The 18499-nt window shown below is 41.9% G+C and overlaps 1 protein-coding gene across 1 annotated transcript in view; it reads right to left on the bottom strand.

Moving 5' to 3' along the window:
• Positions 1-8887: 8887 nt before the first annotated feature.
• Positions 8888-18499, bottom strand: part of DYNC2H1 (dynein cytoplasmic 2 heavy chain 1) — a 146281-nt gene continuing 136669 nt past the window's right edge. The window contains exons 89-90 of the mRNA XM_060273857.2: positions 13575-13691; positions 8888-9912 (exon numbers count right to left, since the gene is read on the bottom strand). Of these exons, the coding sequence (XP_060129840.2) occupies positions 9754-9912; positions 13575-13691 (276 nt within the window). The 3' untranslated portion in view covers positions 8888-9753. The remainder of the gene's footprint in view (positions 9913-13574; positions 13692-18499) is intronic.

Genomic DNA, 18499 nt, shown 5'->3' on the forward strand with positions numbered 1-18499 from the left:
TTAGATTTAGATACCTCTATAATTAATCAAGACTTTGGCTACAGCTATGTGCATCGTGTGTGCATTGCTTTCACTTAGGCCTTAGGAAATTTCTTAGAATATGTTTGCCAGTTTCACAAGATGACTTATCTGGAATCCAGGGCAATAGGGTTTTTTTTAAACCCTTTCTCCCTTGCCCTACCAATCATGAGAATTGCCCCTCCCTATATTAAGAACAGAGGCAGCTGCCTTCTCAATACAAATAGCAGCGCTGTGGGTTAAACCACAGAGTCTAGGGCTTGCTGATCAGAAGGTCGGCGGTTCGAATCCCTGCAATGGGGTGAGCTCCTGTTGCTTGGTCCCAGCTCCTGCCCACCTAGCAGTGCAAAAGCACATCAAAGTGCAAGTAGATAAATAGGGACCGCTCCGGCGGGAAGGTAAACGGCGTTTCCGTGCGCTGCTCTGATTCGCCAGGAGCAGCTTTGTCATGCTGGCCACACTGGCTCCTTCGGCCTATAGAGCGAGATGAGCGCTGCAACCCCAGAGTCAGACACGACTGGACCTGATGGTCAGGGGCCCCTTTACCTTTACCTAAAGACTGGTAAAGACAGCACAAGGCATTGTATGGCTATTTGGAATGTATCTTTGATGCTTATGCTCTGTTTTTAGAGAGTTCTGCAAGTAAAAGTTTCAATAATATTTTCATGGGTGTGGACAATGATTTCTTCCAAAAGGAGTCAGTTCTTATGCTTCCAGTTACTTCAGACTGGAATGTTAATATCTGCAATATAGCGGCCTTCCTTTTAGTGGATAAAAGACTTGCTAACATTTACAGTACTCTAGTGACCTTCTCTGAAGGATTAGTGAAAGCATCCAAAGGCCAAGAGGAGAGTCGTATTTAAAGGTGGATTTCAAATAGCCACATATTACCTAGATAATTTGCCCTTCTAAAAAGTCTACTGATATTCTTATGGGGTGAGCTGCTCATAGCACTGGCTTAATGCGGTTTGTGTGTGTGGCTCGCTAATTGAATAATTCACTCAAACGCCAGTGCTGCTCTTAACAGAGGGATATCAGTAGCAGCTGGAAATGTTGCAGTAGCTTTAGCAGTAGATACTTCTGGAGGGATTGAATCTGCCATACATAAAATAGCAATCTTTGGATATCTTCAGGAATCGGCTCGCTCACTCTTTTTTTAAAGAGACCTTGCCCTCTTGGCAGGGCTGGAGCAGGATCAGTTGCCAAAAGAGACATAGCAAGTGAGATTAGGGTCTTGTCTACACTCGTAGTTTTTAATGCTAAAAATGAGTTTTAAAAGGGCTATGGTAACCATATAGCCATATGACTTTTTTTAAAAAAAGAAGCCAATAATGTGTTATTAAAATGTGACACCGGAGGGTGCTGCAGAAGTCTCCCTGTCAAATAAATGAGTAGACCTTCAAGGAAGCGAAAGAGAAACAAAATGCCTTTATGCTTTAGAACTATATCAAAAACATCGTTCTAGGAATGTTTAAAGAGGAAGCAAATATCCAGCCTGGGTGTTTTTTGTTTAACTTCCGACCAGGCAACAGGGATGAAATGAGCGTTGCCTTGCATTGGAGCTGTCCTGGACCAGTCTGACCTTTCTGCCTCTCGCTTACTAGTCCAGGAGGGAGAACTGCCAGTTGGGTACCTCCTCTTGAGTCTCATTGTTGCCAGTGGTGGAAGGGGGGGCAGGGACAAAGCTAGAATTGGTCTGTGAGATTGTGTCAGGGACTGTGTTGAGGAGGGCTAAACTGAGGAGGAATGGTGGGAGCCACCACATGCCCTGATCCTGAATCTTCCCAGGAGCAAAAAGACAGTATAGATTTGGAAGAGTGGTTTGCAGAGGGGCACAGTTCAGAAGGTAGAAGCTGGGGAATACTGAATGTGGAACACCTAGGAGAAGAAACACTGGAAGAGAGAGGTTAACATATTCACAGTCATTGGACAGCATTCTTCCACCGCCCTCCCCTAGGTCGAGAAGAGCTCAGAAAGTCTCAGAACAGAAAGTGCAGGGGTTACAAACTCAGATTACAAAATGTAGGAGTGACGTAGATTAATAGGGACGGAGGGGGTGTGAGCCTTAATTGGGAGCATCGCCATTTCTAGGGAGACATGTTCTTTTGTCTCTCATTGTGATTATTAAAGAATCAAACAAGTAAGAGGTTCCTTTCATTTGATCTTCTTATTTACTGCCACGGGGGAGGAAGCTGATTCCCCAAAGCCTGACAGGTTGCTACTTCTTGGAGAAAAAGGTGGAGCTGAGCATGCTCGAGCCTTGTGTTCTTCAGTGTGGTTCCAAGATGGATACCAGACCAGAAACTGTGTAGCAGAAACCAAGAGCTGTTGCTCGTCTTACTGGTGTAGGCTGCATACATAACACTGCCAGTAACTGGTTCTGGATCCACCTGTTGTTGGTCTTTGACGGAACAAGCAGCCTTGACGCCAAACGCTCTTGAATCCGCTTGTCATTTCCATTTGAGATTCGCTTCTAGGGGATGTTTTTCCCTTTTGCCGGACTGCAAAAATCAGCCACAGGCTAATCTGCTTGGAATGTCAAGGAACCCTGGGTTGATGCCTTGATGTATGAATCGTCTGTGCTGATAACTCTCCGCTGGGCTTTGATGAATGCATAAAGAGCTGGCGGACGAGCAGAGGTTTTGATTAACTCTGCCAGCCTGGGCATACTTAAACTTCAGCGCAATTGTGTATTGTCAGCCCACTTGTCTCTTGTGTGCTAAATTCTCATCTAAGCTCTTTTAAAAAAAAGAAAGAAAGAAATATCAGTTGGAAAATGCTAGTTTCTCTTTCAGGCTGGCTTTTAAAATGAAGTCTGAATCAGGCATAATTTGCTTGGGTAATATTTTTATTTCTCTCCAAGTAGTTTTGAAATCAAATTACCTTTAATGTTTATCACCTCTTGTATTCACATTTCCATTAATACAGTTTTCCTAACGAAATGAAAACGTTTCTCTGCCAAGTACATCATTGTAGAGAACAGATAGTTCCTGTACGTAGCTCTGTGTTGCAGGGACCAATAAAGGCTGGCGGTTAATTTTCATTATGGGGGAGAAAAAAGGTGGTTTGAACATTCTGGATGCCAGTAAAATCAGTCTTTTATTTGAGTTGATCACGCCTTGCATCATAATTAATGAAGGTTTTCAGATCATAGCAATCTGTATTGTTTTAGGGTCTCAGCCTCCCTTCCTCTCTCAGATGTAACTCTTGAATCTTTGGCTTAAGTTTTCCATTCCAACTTGTATAAAATCAGAATGGGAAGGGACTTCAAAGGTCATTTAACTCAATCCCTTACTGATGCAGGAAAGGTCTTGTACTTTGAACCCATGGGTTTGAGTCCTACCCTCTGGAACAGGAGTGGATAAACCTTTCTGGCCAGTGGGCCAGATCCTTAAGCCTCCACCCCTGGGGCTCAATTGCCTGACGCTATAGTGATGTCAGGTGGCACTGAGCTTTGATGCCTCCAACCTGTTGGGACTTCAAAGCCCAGTGTCATCCCTCCACTCACTGTTCTGTCTTTTGTCTTCTGTCTTTGTACACGTCTCCCCCCCTTCCAGATGAACATACGATGATGCTCTGTATTGCGTCGTACCATCGATTCATTTAACTCAGAATTGTACAATTGTGTAGTAAATCTCCAAGTTTTCCAGTAGAGAGATTCTTCCTAGGTCTGTTACACAAGATTCTATTAACAGAAGATGCCAGGGATTGAGTCTGGAACCTTGTGCATGCAAGGCTCTTTCTGTTCTTCTCCAAATCATTCACTTGCCTTGGGGAACCCTGGGAAATCTAGTTCTGTGAGGGGGGGCTGTGGATCTCTTAACTCAGAATTCTCTCTACCATTACCAAACTGCAGTTCTTTAGAGGACGCCGTGCCAGTTGAACTGATATGAGGATATGCCCTTAGAGAAGATTCAGGTGCTTGACAAGCTACTTTTGAAGTTATGCAGAACACCTACCTTTCTCCGGGCTAGAAATATGTATGAATTTCTATATGTGCTTTTTAGACATATGGGTGACACATGGGCTCATTCCAGTGTATTTCTGCAGCACACATTCTGCTCTGAAGTCTCTTGTGAACTACTTTAATACTATCAATGTTTAATGCTGTTGACTCTGAGCGACTGCACCGTGCTAACATCTAAATATTGCAGAGGTTTGCTAAGTTGCATCCTTGTTGTTGACTGAGAAGCTCATTAAGGACATCAGACAATGGATCACGGAATCCACCACGGTTCACCCTACCTGTGGCAATGACAACGCCGAACAGAGACGCAAAGTTCGAGGCTGCACATTGCACCGTTCAGAAGATGTCAGGTGAAATTTGTTGCACACCATGTTCTTCATGCCTGGGTGGATCATTTGGTAAAAACCACTTGCATTAACAAATTGCTTTATCGTATGCTATGTTGCTTCTGATTTTATGCTCTGTTAACTCAACTAAAGATTAATTAATACCAGTTGAAGCCACAGACACTTCCTGAAGAAAAGCTGTCTTCATAGCAGCCTCCACTAGACTAGAGCACTGGCGTTCAGCTGGCAGACCAAGACCCATAGTGGGAAACTGAGGAAGCAGAAGGACTATGCTGGATCAGACTCTTTGTCCAGCTCACCCACCATTTTCTACTTGTGATTTTCTGCTTCCTTCCTAGGTCACAGGCAGAGGTTTCCTCATCTTCTTCCAGATCTTCCAGGGATTGGACCTGTGTTGTACCACCGAGCTAGTCCCCCTCTCTATACTTGAAGAAACAACTATTTCTTGTTTTCTGGATCTGTACTAAGTATCAATACAGACTCTTGATGATTTGGGATAAAGGTAGAATATCAGTGTCTAAGCTAGAATATCTGTTTTAATTGCTCGTGTATTTTTCTCAGATGCATGTGCCCAACTTTGATATATTTTACATAAAACACATGAATTCTGATCTATTTTACATATATTTTGATCTATTTTACATAAAATACATAAATTTTAAACAGAGTTGCCCCATAATTTTCATTTTAATCTGATTAAATGTGGGTGTCCTCTTTTTTTCAACAATTCACCGTCTTTTGCTTCCAGAGTTGTTGTTGTTTTTTAAAAAAATATCCAAAATCTGTTTCATTTCTAACATACCTCTCAGTGCTGTAGAGTTAGGATTAACCAGTGTAGAGTTAACTGGTACCATCCAACGAATGTGCCAAGTATGTATTAAAACTACAGTGGAATTAATTACCTTGGTAGAGGCCCACAGAGTCGGGTCAATTAGATTGGCCCATGGTAATTAAAAGTCTCAGATCTCGCCAGACCATCCTCCACGGGCAGTTCTTGAGAAGCGAGAGTGACCAGCGTTCAACTCAAGGCCTTCTCTGTGAAACAGTAGGAGCTCATCAGGAAAAGCTGTCAAGATCCTACAGCCAATGTTAATTCCTCGAGTGACCTCCATTCTGGCGTAGGCAATTGCAGAATGTACAGGCTGTTCCATTACTTCTGAATGGCAGCTCAGGTGTCAAGATAAAGCAAAGCCCCCCCCCCCTCCTTACCTCTTCTCGTGCCGAACTTCTGTTTCACTCCTTAACTGCTCTGTTTCAAAGGCTTGACAACTTGACAGGAGTATTACAGCAAAACCTCAGCATTACAGCTATCTCAGGAAGGAAAGTGGTTCATAATTTCAAAACGCCTGGAACTCTGAAAGTTCTCCCATTCAAAGGAGTGAGGGATGAGGCACTCAAGGCATTCAAACAAGGCTGTGTTTGGTGTTATTTCCCTTGGAGGGAAATAGAGGCAAAACGGAAGAGAGGGGGCTGCTTTGAGAGTGAAACTGTGTCTGATCCTCCAAGTGTCCCTATTTTCCAGGGACAGTCCCAGATTTACAAGAGCCATCCCGGTTTCTGATTTGATCCCAGAATGCCCTGCTTTTCCTCAGGACATCCCTAATTTCATCAGGGAAATGTTGTACGGTACGGTAGGGTGTCCCTATTTCCTCAGAGAAATGTTGGAGAGTATGGAGTTATGTGAGATATGTAACTATACAATCTTTAGAAGACATCTGGAGGCAGGCATGTGTAGGGAAGTTTTTAATGTTTAATTATGTTTCTCCCTATATATATGTTGGAAGCCGCCCAGAGTGGCTGGGGCAACCCAGGCAGATGGACAGGGTATAAATAGTAAAAATATTAATATTATTATTATGGAATAGGACATCCTTATTTTCATCGGATAAATGTTGGAGGATATGCTGTGGCAACAGGGCGAGAAATCGTGGTTGTGTTTGGGACAGCGGGGCCCCTCAAACCTGGCAGTGCTATTGACCACTTCCTATTTCCACTGTGCCCAGGGCTGCCCATTTGAGAATTCTGTGTCCTTCTCGCATGCACTCATAGCTTTGGGTTAGAACCAGAGTTAAGATATCTTTATTGTCATTGTCCCCTTGCGGGAACAACAAAATTACTCAAAAGAAAGTTTTATCCAGCTATGGTGAGAGATCAACAGCAGCCCAGCTGGCTATCCTATACTTCATTTGAAGACTCACTAAGAGCAGGGGTGCAGGATCCCAGACTTAGACCCCAAGGCCCACACTTACTGGTGTCACTGCTTATAGTCTGCAAAAGAACCCTTGAGATGAGGGTAAGTAAATAAAAAACTTTCAACATTCCTACTACAATTTGATAATAGTCATACCTCAGTTTAAGTACGCCTCGGTTTGAGTACTTTCAGTTTAAGTACTCTGCGGACCCATCTGGAACGGATTAATCCACTTTCCATTACTTTCAATGGGAAAGTTCGCTTCAAGTTAAGTACGCTTCAGGCTAAGTACGGACTTCTGGAACCAATTAAACTCATACTTCAGGTTAAGTATGCTTCAGGTTGAGTACTCCACGGACCTATTTGGAACGGATTAATCTACTTTCCATTACTTTCAATGGGAAAGTTCGCTTCAGGTTAAGTACAGACTTCCAGAACCAATTGTGTACTTAAACCGAGGTACCACTGTATATTGGCAAGCCTATATTGCTTACGAGTGTCTGAAAATGTTTGCAGAATTCAGGACCAAAACACGCTTTCAGGCTTGAACAGAATTAGATTCTGCTAAAATGGATTGAGCAACTTGTTTCTGCACATTACATGCCGGGAACAAAGTCAGTGTTGCAATATGCAGGTTGAGATGCACAAGCTCCAATGAGCTATTCAGTATATGAATCTGTCAATGCCAGCCTTATGTTTAATAAACTTTGCAGTATAATGTCTCTCTGTACCTCATCAAACAATGTTAGCCAAGATGAGATGGAGTGACAGCCAATGATCAAATACAGTTTTTTAAAAAACCAATGTATTGTTTTCTGCATCCTTGTTTCCTTTTGTCAATTCCCAGTTTATTACTGACACCTCAAAAGGACTCACATATCTAGTTGGCGTCTTCATTTCAACGACCAAAATGATCAGCAATTGAAACAGAAAGGTGTTGATGCTGAAATGCCATTGCCAGGCTGACACTTCGCTGAGAATAATCAGGAACAGAGGGGTTTGAAATCTGAGTTGCTGCTCCAAGCTCTCTACTGACACTATGACACCAGCTAGCATTCTGTTCACAGTTGCAAAGTCAGTGGACCCTGAATGCTAAAAATTCATTTGCAAGAAGAGAAGGGAAGATTTTCCACAAACTGTGCCTGTCAGAGAGACAACCTAAGCTATATCATGCTTCAGGCCCTTAACACACAATACAAAATGCTCAATAACCTTTCGGAAATGCTAAAACATGTTTTAGCCAAGGGAACATATTTTGTAGAAGTCCCATCACAAAAGTCCTGATAGTTTTGAAGGCAATGTAGCCTCTAGAGCTGCACCAACTTATTCCACATAGGCTAATATTATGCCTTATCTTTGATCCATGTGGTGCTTTCATGAATCAGGTATGGTGGGGGCTACTCCATGATGATGATGATATTTCTATGCCACCCTTCATCCGAAGATCACAGGGCTGTTTACAATATAAAAACCACAAAACCGCGTATCATAATGACATACAAAAACAATAACACCCTCGTAGTATTATTATTTATTACTACTTAGAAGCTGTGAGGCACATAGTTGAGATTGGTGCAGTTCTGTGTAAGCTCCTGGCATTCCCTTAGCTCAGTAGCCGTTCTTCTCCATCTCAAAACTCATTTGCTGATGCAGGTAAAGGTAAATGATCCCCTGGACAGTTGAGTCCAGTTGAATTCGGCTATGGGGTGCAGCACTCACCTCCGCTTTCAGGCCAAGGGAGCTGGTGTTTGTCTGCAGACAGTTTTCCTAGTCATGTGGCCAGCAAGACTAAACTGCTTCTGGTGCAACGGGACACCAGGACGGAAACCAGAGCGTACAGAAACGCTGTTTACCTTCCCACCACAGTGGTACCTATTCATCTACTCGTACTGGTATGCTTTTGAACTGCTAGGTTGGCAGGACGTGGGACAAAGCAACGGGAGCTCACTCTGCCGTGCGGATTCAAACAGCTGACCTTACGATCGGCGAAGCCCAAGAGGCTTGGTGGTTTAAACCACAGTGCCACCACTGATGATGCAACAGGACATTGGAAGAGAATCTGGATCTCTCTGAAATGGCAGCCCACAGCCGGCTCTGTTGGGTTAGAGTGCATTCATTATTTTTCATCTCCCCCCTGCTCTCCCCCCAAAGTGAGGCATGTGATGTAAGAAGAATATAGCTCTATCATTTTAATCTGGAGCTTATTAACATTCTCCGTAATTTGTGGATTTGTGTGGTATATGTATTCAGATCCTGACTGGAATTCAGTCCAGTCCAGACGTAAGTCAGGAGTCAGATAAAACAATTAATACACAGCACCCTGAAGAATCTGGTTACTCACAAACCACACTCAAACAAAATAGCAACCGAAAAGCTACAAACGTTATTTAATGAGAGATTTATAATAAATACAATTCATATATATATATTTTCAGTAAATATATCAGCATAACCTGTTTTTAAAATTTGTACCTAGAAAATTCTAAGGTTTTTATCTTTTACATGTGCACAAACAAATATACCCTTTTAAAAAGTGACAGATCATAGAAGATTGAAATGTAGAAGATGGAAAAATAAAGAGATCACAGGAATTTCAAAGACTAAATCTGCTAAAATACTGTAACATACAGCTTGAAATAGATAGTATTACAACCTTGAGAATATGTAGAGTTGTGTGGGTGATGTTTAGTAAACCACGTGAGTAAAGAGTTAGTAAAGTTAACGGAAAGACTCTGCAAAGTACTAGTGATGCACAACCTTGATTTGTTTCAATGCCAGGATGCACAAAATGAATGGAGGTTGCACAGCACATGAATTTAATGGATTATGAATAATGGGCACAATCCACAGAGAAATTCAGGCCCCACTGAAATACATGGGAGTTGTGCAATGACACTACTATGTTTTCATGTTCAGATTCTGCTTATTTGAATTCAGCTTTTGCAGGAGAACTTCCTGGTGGATTGTGCTGCAATGAGTGGTGTGTCCATTGACTTAAAAAAGAAGAAGTATTTTTTAAAAAATAAAATTTAAAAATGACCAAGTCTTAAGTTATGCTGTCAGCCCATTGGAATGCAATGTGAGAATTTCTTACGTACAGCTATTTCTATAATCTTTGGATTTTTCGCATTCTGGTTTTAAATTAACTTTGCAAACAGAGGCAGTTCTTCTTAGATAACAGAGCTCTATCTGGTGACTAGCAGCAAGAACAGTTATAGTCTTCCTTCTTCTTACTGATTTTTCAAAAATAAAGCAGCTCCACACTGGATCCACTGATCTTGGTTGCCTCCACATGGAACATCAATGTTTGTCACCACACAATCCCTCTCAGCACTGGTGTAAACTGGCAAAGAGATGCATTCATCAGAAGAATAGGACCCATAAGCATTCTGTCAAGAAAAAAACACACAATCCATTTGAATGTGAAGGCGTTAAATGAATTAATCTCATGACGCTCAGGGATGTAAAAGCCAAGTGTGATGAATTCGTTTATGTTTAGATATCAGAAGAGAACTTGAGTAAGAGAGAGCAGAGTAGGAATGGATATGTCAACTGCTGGAAAGCCTTGCTAGCCAAATGCATTCAAGGTCACTACCAATTACCAGGACTCATTTCATACAGGGTTGCAAAATTAGGTAAGAATGCCTTACCTAAGAAGAAGAGAGGAAGCCCATCACCCCTGACATTGAGTTCCTACTCAATGTCAGGGGTGATGGGCTTCCTCTCTTCACACAATCACCACAAGAGGCTCCCGACATTTTTATAGTCTTTATTTACAGTATTTACAAGCGGTCATTAGCACATAATGATCATTCATCAGAGTCACTCAGTTCAGATCTCTGCTGAGCTCTGTGTCCGCCCCGCCAACCGCCAACACGCCAGGAAATGGCAAACCTGCTCACTTTGTCTTTTTCACCCCTCCTTTTCTTCACACGTCTGGTGAGATTCAGCTTAAACCTCTCCCCCCCCCAAGAGTCTGAGCTGGAACTTAACCCTTGCTGCTCCTCTCGACTGACTTCAACAACTCTTTCCCCCCACCCTCTGGCACACCCTCCTCCATCAATGCGTCTCCCCCTCCCCCTTGCATTGCAAGGGTTTGGACTAGATGACCCTTCCAACTCTACAATTCTATGATTCTATCATCACAAATAATATAGGACAGATACTGTAGGTGTGTGTGTGAGAGAGTGCTAATAAATTATGGTAGACTAAGATTAAGCAATTCACTTTGGCAGAGTCAGAGAGAGGCACATAGACACACTCACTTGAGTATATGAGAGAAGCAGGCTGAGCTAAAAATAAAATGAAACAAATCAGCTTAATTAAAAACAGAGACTCATATACAAAGTCTTAAATCTAGAGGGGACAGAGGAATGAAACTCTACCAAAAAATGGAAGTACAGCAAGGGAAAAATGGAACGAAATAGAAACACAAATAATTCCAGCATTAAACTGAAGGGAAGAGGGGTAATACTGCACTATGATAAAACTCTGCACCAATTCCAATCAGAAAAGGATATAAAGAACAGAATGAAAAAGAACATTAATGCACCAACCCTACATACGACTAAGGTAGCGCTCTCTCTCTCTCTCTCTCTCTCTCTCTCTCTCTCTCTCTCTCTGTGTGTGTGTGTGTGTGTGTGTGGAATAGCACTGCATTTAATAAAACTGCACAAAAGTACTCAGACCAAAAAAAAAGAATGGATTTAAAAAAAAAGAAATCGAAAGGAAGAAAAGCTCAACCTAGTTCACTGAAAGCTTTTGCTTCTCACAATAAAATAAAATAAAATAGCAGTTTATTGCTACCAATTTGAAACAAGCCTTTTTGGAGACTCTGCTTTGACATGAGGGACCTTGCATAGATTCTGCTGTGGGAAAGCCCCCAAAGGCTCTGAGACACTCTAGTTTGACCCAGAGTTCATATGAAGCACGTCTCTAACAACAATACACTTTACTGAGATCCAGTAGTGAATGCCGTTGTCCATGTCTTTGCGTCAAATGTTCTTTGGATCTGCCCTTGCTGAGGTTTCCCTAGCTGATCTCTCAGAATTGCATTAGGTGAAGTCTTATGTGATCATAGGAAGTTTCTACACATGACTCAAAACTGCCTTTGAACCACTCTTGCGTTGCTTCTACACGTGCGCCAACATTGTTAATGGAAAATAAGATACCTGAAAATCATGACTTCGTTAAGAATATATATATATATATTCTTATCAAAGTATTATATTCAAACTATAAACACAGGAAATACACCCCAAAAATCTGAGGGTCAAATAAATGCAGCTATGTGTCTCCTTTCCTTCAACTTAAACTAAAAGGGATAGCAGTTTTGAGAGCAGAAGCAGGTAGGTGTATGGAGGGGCTGCACAGTCTATTTCCTTCCAAGCACCCCAAACATGCTTCCCGCCCTGCGGAAAACATACAAGGTCCTTTTTCTCTGAGAATGAGCAAACAGGTTGGGGTGAAAAAGCAAAAGTGAGGTCTTGAGCAAATGAACAGCCAGAGGGGAAAGAGTAAAATACTCTCTCCTCGCTGCAATATTCAATGCTGTTTTTAATTAAGAAAACACTAGAGGGGAAGAGTCATATGACTGCATATCACACCTAATTTGGTTCAGATTTCAGTTTTATGGGGAAATAAGCTGCAGACAATCTGGCAATAATTATTCATCTGAGGTTAATTGGGAGAGTGTGATAAATGGCAGACAATGAACAAAAGTTATTCTTTAGGGCAGTTTTCCTGCATAAGGATTTATCAACCAGTCATATGAAAAAGTCTGGAGTGCTATACTATATTCATCTAAGAGCTCTGTGATATTCAACAACTATTGATTAGCCAAGTACAGTGCTTTTTTAGGGGTACTCTCATTTTTCTACTTCTATTGAAATACTGCCCCTCAATGAGGCCAAACTTAGATTCACAAAATGTTTAGGGGTATGTGTACCCCTGCATCCCCCACAGGAAAAAAGCACTGGCCAAGTATGGCCTGCACCTTGACAGAGCGCTGTGTATACTTCCAGTTGCTCCTTGCTTTTTCCAAAGGCTGACACCTATTGTTTGGTTTCAACCTGCTCTCTTCTGCACAATTGTTTCTGCATCAGTACATAGTGAGATACCTGTATAACTGAATTGTTTCACTATGTAAAACTAATGCAACTGTGACCATCAAGTTCTAGAAAAGCCTTACTATATCTGGCTTATTACATGATAGGAAAATTAGTCATTCATTCTCTTCTGAGGGACTCTTCCTAGGGTTGCCATATTTCAACCTTTGGGGGGGGGAGTTGTTGAGTTTTGTTATTATTATTTGCCAAAGTTGTTGAACTATTTTTAAGAATTTTTGCCAAAATCTACACTTCTGACATGGGTTGCCCGGACACTGATTCTGACTGCCATATTCCAGCTAAGTCCGGGAAATTCCAGACGTATGTCAGCCCTATCTTCACTCAATAATTATTTGTGTGTTGGAATCAAGTTTGCAGATTCTTTGCATGAAATTGTTCAAACAAAAGTTTGTATAAAGCTACAAATAGATCATAAAAAATAATTGGGAAATTTTACTGAATCAAAGTGATCCGGGCACATATGAAGCCATTCTTGAGACTAGCTCAATAGGTGAATATCCATTGAAAAGAACTAATTTATGGTAACATCAATGTGTTAAAAAATAGTCATGAAAACTGGCTCTGGTTATGCAATATGGCTTTTGTGGTTAGTCTGATTAAATGTTTCCAGGTAATATTTGAGGAAATGAAAATTATATTAACCTATACCAGGAATAGAACCCTCTATTTACAGGTACACACTGCAACAACAAAGGGCGAATGAGCACCATGTGTTCTATGAAAACCTATTACCTCTTCCTGAGAAGTATAGCTTTAGATAAAAAGAAAATCCATTTTTGAAGATATGAAGAATGGAGCTTATTAAACTGCAAGGAATCTGACCTCTTTTTTTTAAAGCAGGTCAGACGTCATACTGAAAACCTATTACAGCAAAGGAAACCAATTACAGAACTTAAAGTTTAGGACCCTTAATAATGAATTACCTGTGGAATCCAGGCCATGTAACAAGGGAGCACAGACGACACACTGGGAGAATCATGCTGGTTTTCAGAAAGTCGATTTCCATCAAAACTACAACCTTCCAGTTGAAGGCCACTGATCTGCCATGGAAACACATAAAATATTCAAATGTGTTAGGGATTGAAAATGTGAGTAGTGATCGTGTTATATCTTAGCATAGGCTAAAGCAGTTCTCTGAATGGTTCCTGTAAATAACAAAAATCAGCTGAAAATAGTACGCAACAGGGTAGGAAGTGTGTTTACAAAGTATGTTCTAGAATAAAGGGCATTTCCTATGTTTTGGATACAAATTCTTTATTATTGCTAGAGAAAAAAAAATCAGTCTAAGTCAGTACTTGTGTCAGTGGCAAGTGTCAGGGCACTAGAGTAATGGAAATAGAGCAGCAAGAGCCAAATAAACATTAACAATGTCATATAGAGAGGAGAAAACAACTGCTCAAATAGGCATGGCTTTCCATTGAGAGGTTTGACATTCACTTTCAAAGAACGAATTCAGTTACTGCATGTTTTCTGCAAGTCATTGAAATGTTTGCCGCTCTACTATGTGTAGAAATAATGCACAAGGGGAATGAATAAAAGAAACATTAAATGTATGGGGGGGGGAACTGTACAAGGTCTGCTGCTCACTTTATTTTTTCTATTGTGAACAAATCTGGCACTATATAATTCTAGGGGTGATGTGTTTTGAAAGCTTGATTTTCGCAATTAATTACTGAAGCAGCACATACAATTTCTGAATGAAGTTTCTTATCCCTACATTTAGGGGAAGCTATTTTTTGCTGAAATTAATAATAAAGTAAATTATATTTTGTTGTCGTTGGCATTCTCAGCTCCATATTTTTTAATCAATTTTCAAAAGTGATGTATATATTAAAAAAATTGTTACCACTTGCCACTGTTACAGAGCTCAGTTCAATGGAAGTGATGCACATGCCCCCAAAACTGTGTATCACTGAAAGGGAGCACATTTAATAAGAGGTCCCTCAAACCTACTAGATCCCCAGTTGTTTGTTCCAAGGATGCTCTGCTCCCCAGAGTGATTGCTGAACACGAGATTTTCCCTGTGACAAATGAACCACCTTGATGCATGCCTAATTAATCCTATGGACTCTGTGTCATGTCAAATGCAGGTAAACACCTCAAATTCAGCTATTAATTATCTTGTGCGAATAATGAGCTATCTCCAGCAAACATGCTGCTCTAATTAAAATAAGCAACCTTGTTTGTATTTCCTTAGAAATCCAAGGTCAATCCCTGTAGCATACATAGTCTTAAAGCATAATCTTGACTGGTGAAGTCACCTTTTGTGACTGTGGTGGGAAATGTAATTGCTATTACTCATGGTAGCTCATTAACTGCACTTTTTGTTCTTCCGTGTCACCTGTGCTTATCCCAGAAATGAATTAGATGACCTTGCAAATTTACGTTAAATGTCAGCTGATAAATCAATTCTCTCTCTTGCACTCCCAAGTTGTACAGCTTTTTTGAACCTATCCAGAAAGCGATCCCATGCCTCTCCTTTTCAAGATACTTTGACCCCATGACCTACTGGGGGGGGGGAAGCCTTCTATCCCCTACCTGAGCTTTAGCTAGCATCACTCCCTTTATCTCTCACTCTTGTATACCCGTGAAGTTGGATAAGGCCAGTCAAGGCCCACAATATGGAAGGCTGTGGTGGAGATAACTGAAGACAAAGAACTGTAGAGTTGGAAGGGACTACAAAGGTCATCCAATCCAAGCCCCTTGGATCTTTCACCCAATGTGGGGCTCGAACCCACAACCTTGCGATTAAGAGTCTCATGCTTTAGCAGCTGAGCTATACTCCAGAATACAGGGGGAGTTAGTTAACTCTCTGTTCTGAAAAGAAACCCCTTCCCACCCAAATCAGCAGTAAACCTCCAAACCCAGCCACAACAAGGCTCCAGCGGTAACAGTGAAATCTCAAGAAACTGATTCTTAGTATTCATTCTTCTTAATATTCATTTATGAGACAGGTAGCCACTGTGTCCCAACCCTCTCACTTCTTTCTGCCTTTCATATTTCATGAGTCTTAGGCACCTACAGCTCCTGGGAGAGCTGAAAACCAACTATTTGCATGTGAACGTTTCCTCCTCTTGGTTTATTTAGTATCTTTTTGCTTATGTTGGGTTTAAACATCCACCTTATAATCCCTTATACGGCATGTCTTTTCCTATCTCTGTTGGGAATTGTTTTGGGCAGATAGTCTGCATAATTGTAACCACTAATCATGCCATTGTATTTTCAGTATTTGTGCTTCCATCCATAAGAACTATTCTTTTACTCTGTCAACCATTTTGTGTAAAAAAAAACATGTTTAAATGTAATAACTGTGTTGTTCTTGTAATTCCCTGTGCAGGCAAGGAAATATAGATATTTATTGGTCTTTGCTATATTCCCCTGCCATATCTCACTGCAAAACCTCATTGCTTTGCCGGGGGAGAGGGGAGGCGTCCTTGATTCCCAGGGAAATTTTGTGCCACTAGTCCTTGTATGAGGACTGGTGCCACCCAGGACAAATAATGCAGCAGTTTTGCCTTGACTGCTGGGAGTTGGGAACATGGAATGGCAGGGAAGAGGTTATCTCTTCCTGCTGCCTATTTTGATGCACAGGCAGGCGGAGAGAGGACAGAAATGAGGGAGAAAGAGCTCACCCCTTATCTTTCCTCCTACGATCCAAAGGAAGGAATGACATGCAGCACTAATAGAAAAATAAAATACTGTTGTGCCTTAAGTAGCAATGCAGCCTTCATTATCATTATTAGATAAATTTGCTCACACACATCAAGCTTCACTTTATTTCAAACAAATGTGTAAGCTGGCAGATTGCGAAGAATCTCTGATTTTCAGGGTTCAAGTTCTCCGCAGCAGGAACTGAATGATCATTAAGTGCGACCACAACTCAACTGGAAAGCCACCAGGAAGGCACAACCCTGCTTCTCTTTAGTTTATACAGAGCCAAGTGTCTGTATGGTTTTAATATGTGTGTGTATAAGCAGCACATCTGATAAAGGTAAAGGTAAAGGGACCCCTGACCATGAGGTCCAGTCGTGACCGACTCTGGGGTTGCGCGCTCATCTCGCATTATTGGCTGAGGGAGCCGGCGTATAGCTTCCGGTCATGTGGCCAGCATGACAAAGCTGCTTCTGGCAAACCAGAGCAGCACATGGAAACGCCGTTTACCTTCCCGCTGTAGCGGTTCCTATTTATCTACTTGCATTTTGACGTGCTTTCGAACTGCTAGGTTGGCAGGAGCTGGGACCAAGCAACGGGAGCTCACCCCGTCACAGGGATTCGAACCGCCGACCTTCTGATCAGCAAGCCCTAGGCTCAGTGATTTAACCACAGCGCCACCTGGGTCCAGCACATCTGATAGATGTTTGCAAAACTTGAAGACATAACTTAGAATAAAGGTTAAGGTACCCCTGACCGTTGGGTCCAGTTGCGGACGACTCTGGGGTTGCGGTGCTCATCTCTCTCTATAGGCCGAGGGAGTTGGCGTTTGCCCGCAGACAGCTTCCAGGTCATGTGGCCAGCATGACTAAGCCACTTCTGGCGAACCAGAGCAGCACATGGAAATACCGTTTACCTTCCCGCTGGAGGTACCTATTTATCTACTTGCACTTTGATGTGCTTTCGAACTGCTAGGTGGGCAGGAGCTGGGACCGAACAATGGGAGCTTACCCCGTCACGGGGATTCGAACCGCCAACCTTCTGATCGGCATGACCTGGGCTCTGTGGTTTAGACCACAGCGCCATCTGCATCCCTGAGTTGCAAAACTTGAAGACATAACTTAGGATATATTTTCTCTAAAGTCTTTATATTCTGTTTTAACTGAATTCATGCTACTGCTAAAATGTCATTGGGAAGATCTCTTTATTTTTCATTTCCCATTGAATTAAAATTATCACAAAAGGCATCTATTTCCATATGGGCATGAGATGTGTCAGGGTAGAGTCTCTGTCCAAGTAATTCTAAATGTCATTAAAAAGATATAATTATGTACAAATTGACTCTGAATCAAGAATTCCTCATAGCCTTAGTGGGAAGGAACTGTTACCCTAATCATGCCTTGAGGTTATCTGGTGAATTAATTATCCATTTCAGGGTTGGAAATCCCCCTGGACCAAGCTGTAAACTTGGTTCAGGTACCTGACTAAAGAGCACCTGCACTTCAAATTGCCTTTCAGAGAGGATCCCAAAATTGTTAGGTGACCTTTACAGATACACTTGAAAACCGTATCAGAAGTCTGAATGTCTGAAAAAATGCATTTGTAATTGTTGGCAATCCTCTCCCAGATTTATGATCTGCAAGTCCTAGCCTTCATTAAGCCACAACAAATGCCTTTGCTCCTGTCAACTGGTCTTTTTCTTAATCAGTTCATTTCTAATCTAAACACCCTCTTGTTATGCATGCCGTGCTGTCCCCCTCCCCGAGGGCTCTGTCAGTCCTTGGAAGTGTTATTTCTGCCTCAAGGTGATGACTTCTGCCAGGCTTCTCTTGGCACCAGGACTAACAGTTGCTGAAGTGACAAGCTTACCTTTCTGCAATACTCCACATGTTACAGCCAGCAGTGATCAGTGGGGAGGCACAGGCAGGGCAGCACTGCACCCCTGGCCTCCCAATATTGAGTGCTGGTGCTGCTAACCGAGAAGGGTGGGGCATGGGAAGCTCATGGGAACCAATCAGATGTTCCTGCTGTTGCATCCACACCACATTGAGCTCCCTGTGCCCCATCCCTCCCGCTTTTAGTAAGCAGCAGCGATGCTCAGTGTTGGGAAGACAGGGGGTGCAACACCATCAAGCTGGCTACTGCTGCCTATAGAAAGCACCATGTACTGCAGAACCACTCTAAGATGAAAGCATCT

This window comes from Zootoca vivipara, chromosome 4 (assembly GCF_965207765.1).
Source record: "Zootoca vivipara chromosome 4, rZooViv2.hap1.1, whole genome shotgun sequence".
Lineage (NCBI taxonomy): Eukaryota > Metazoa > Chordata > Lepidosauria > Squamata > Lacertidae > Zootoca > Zootoca vivipara.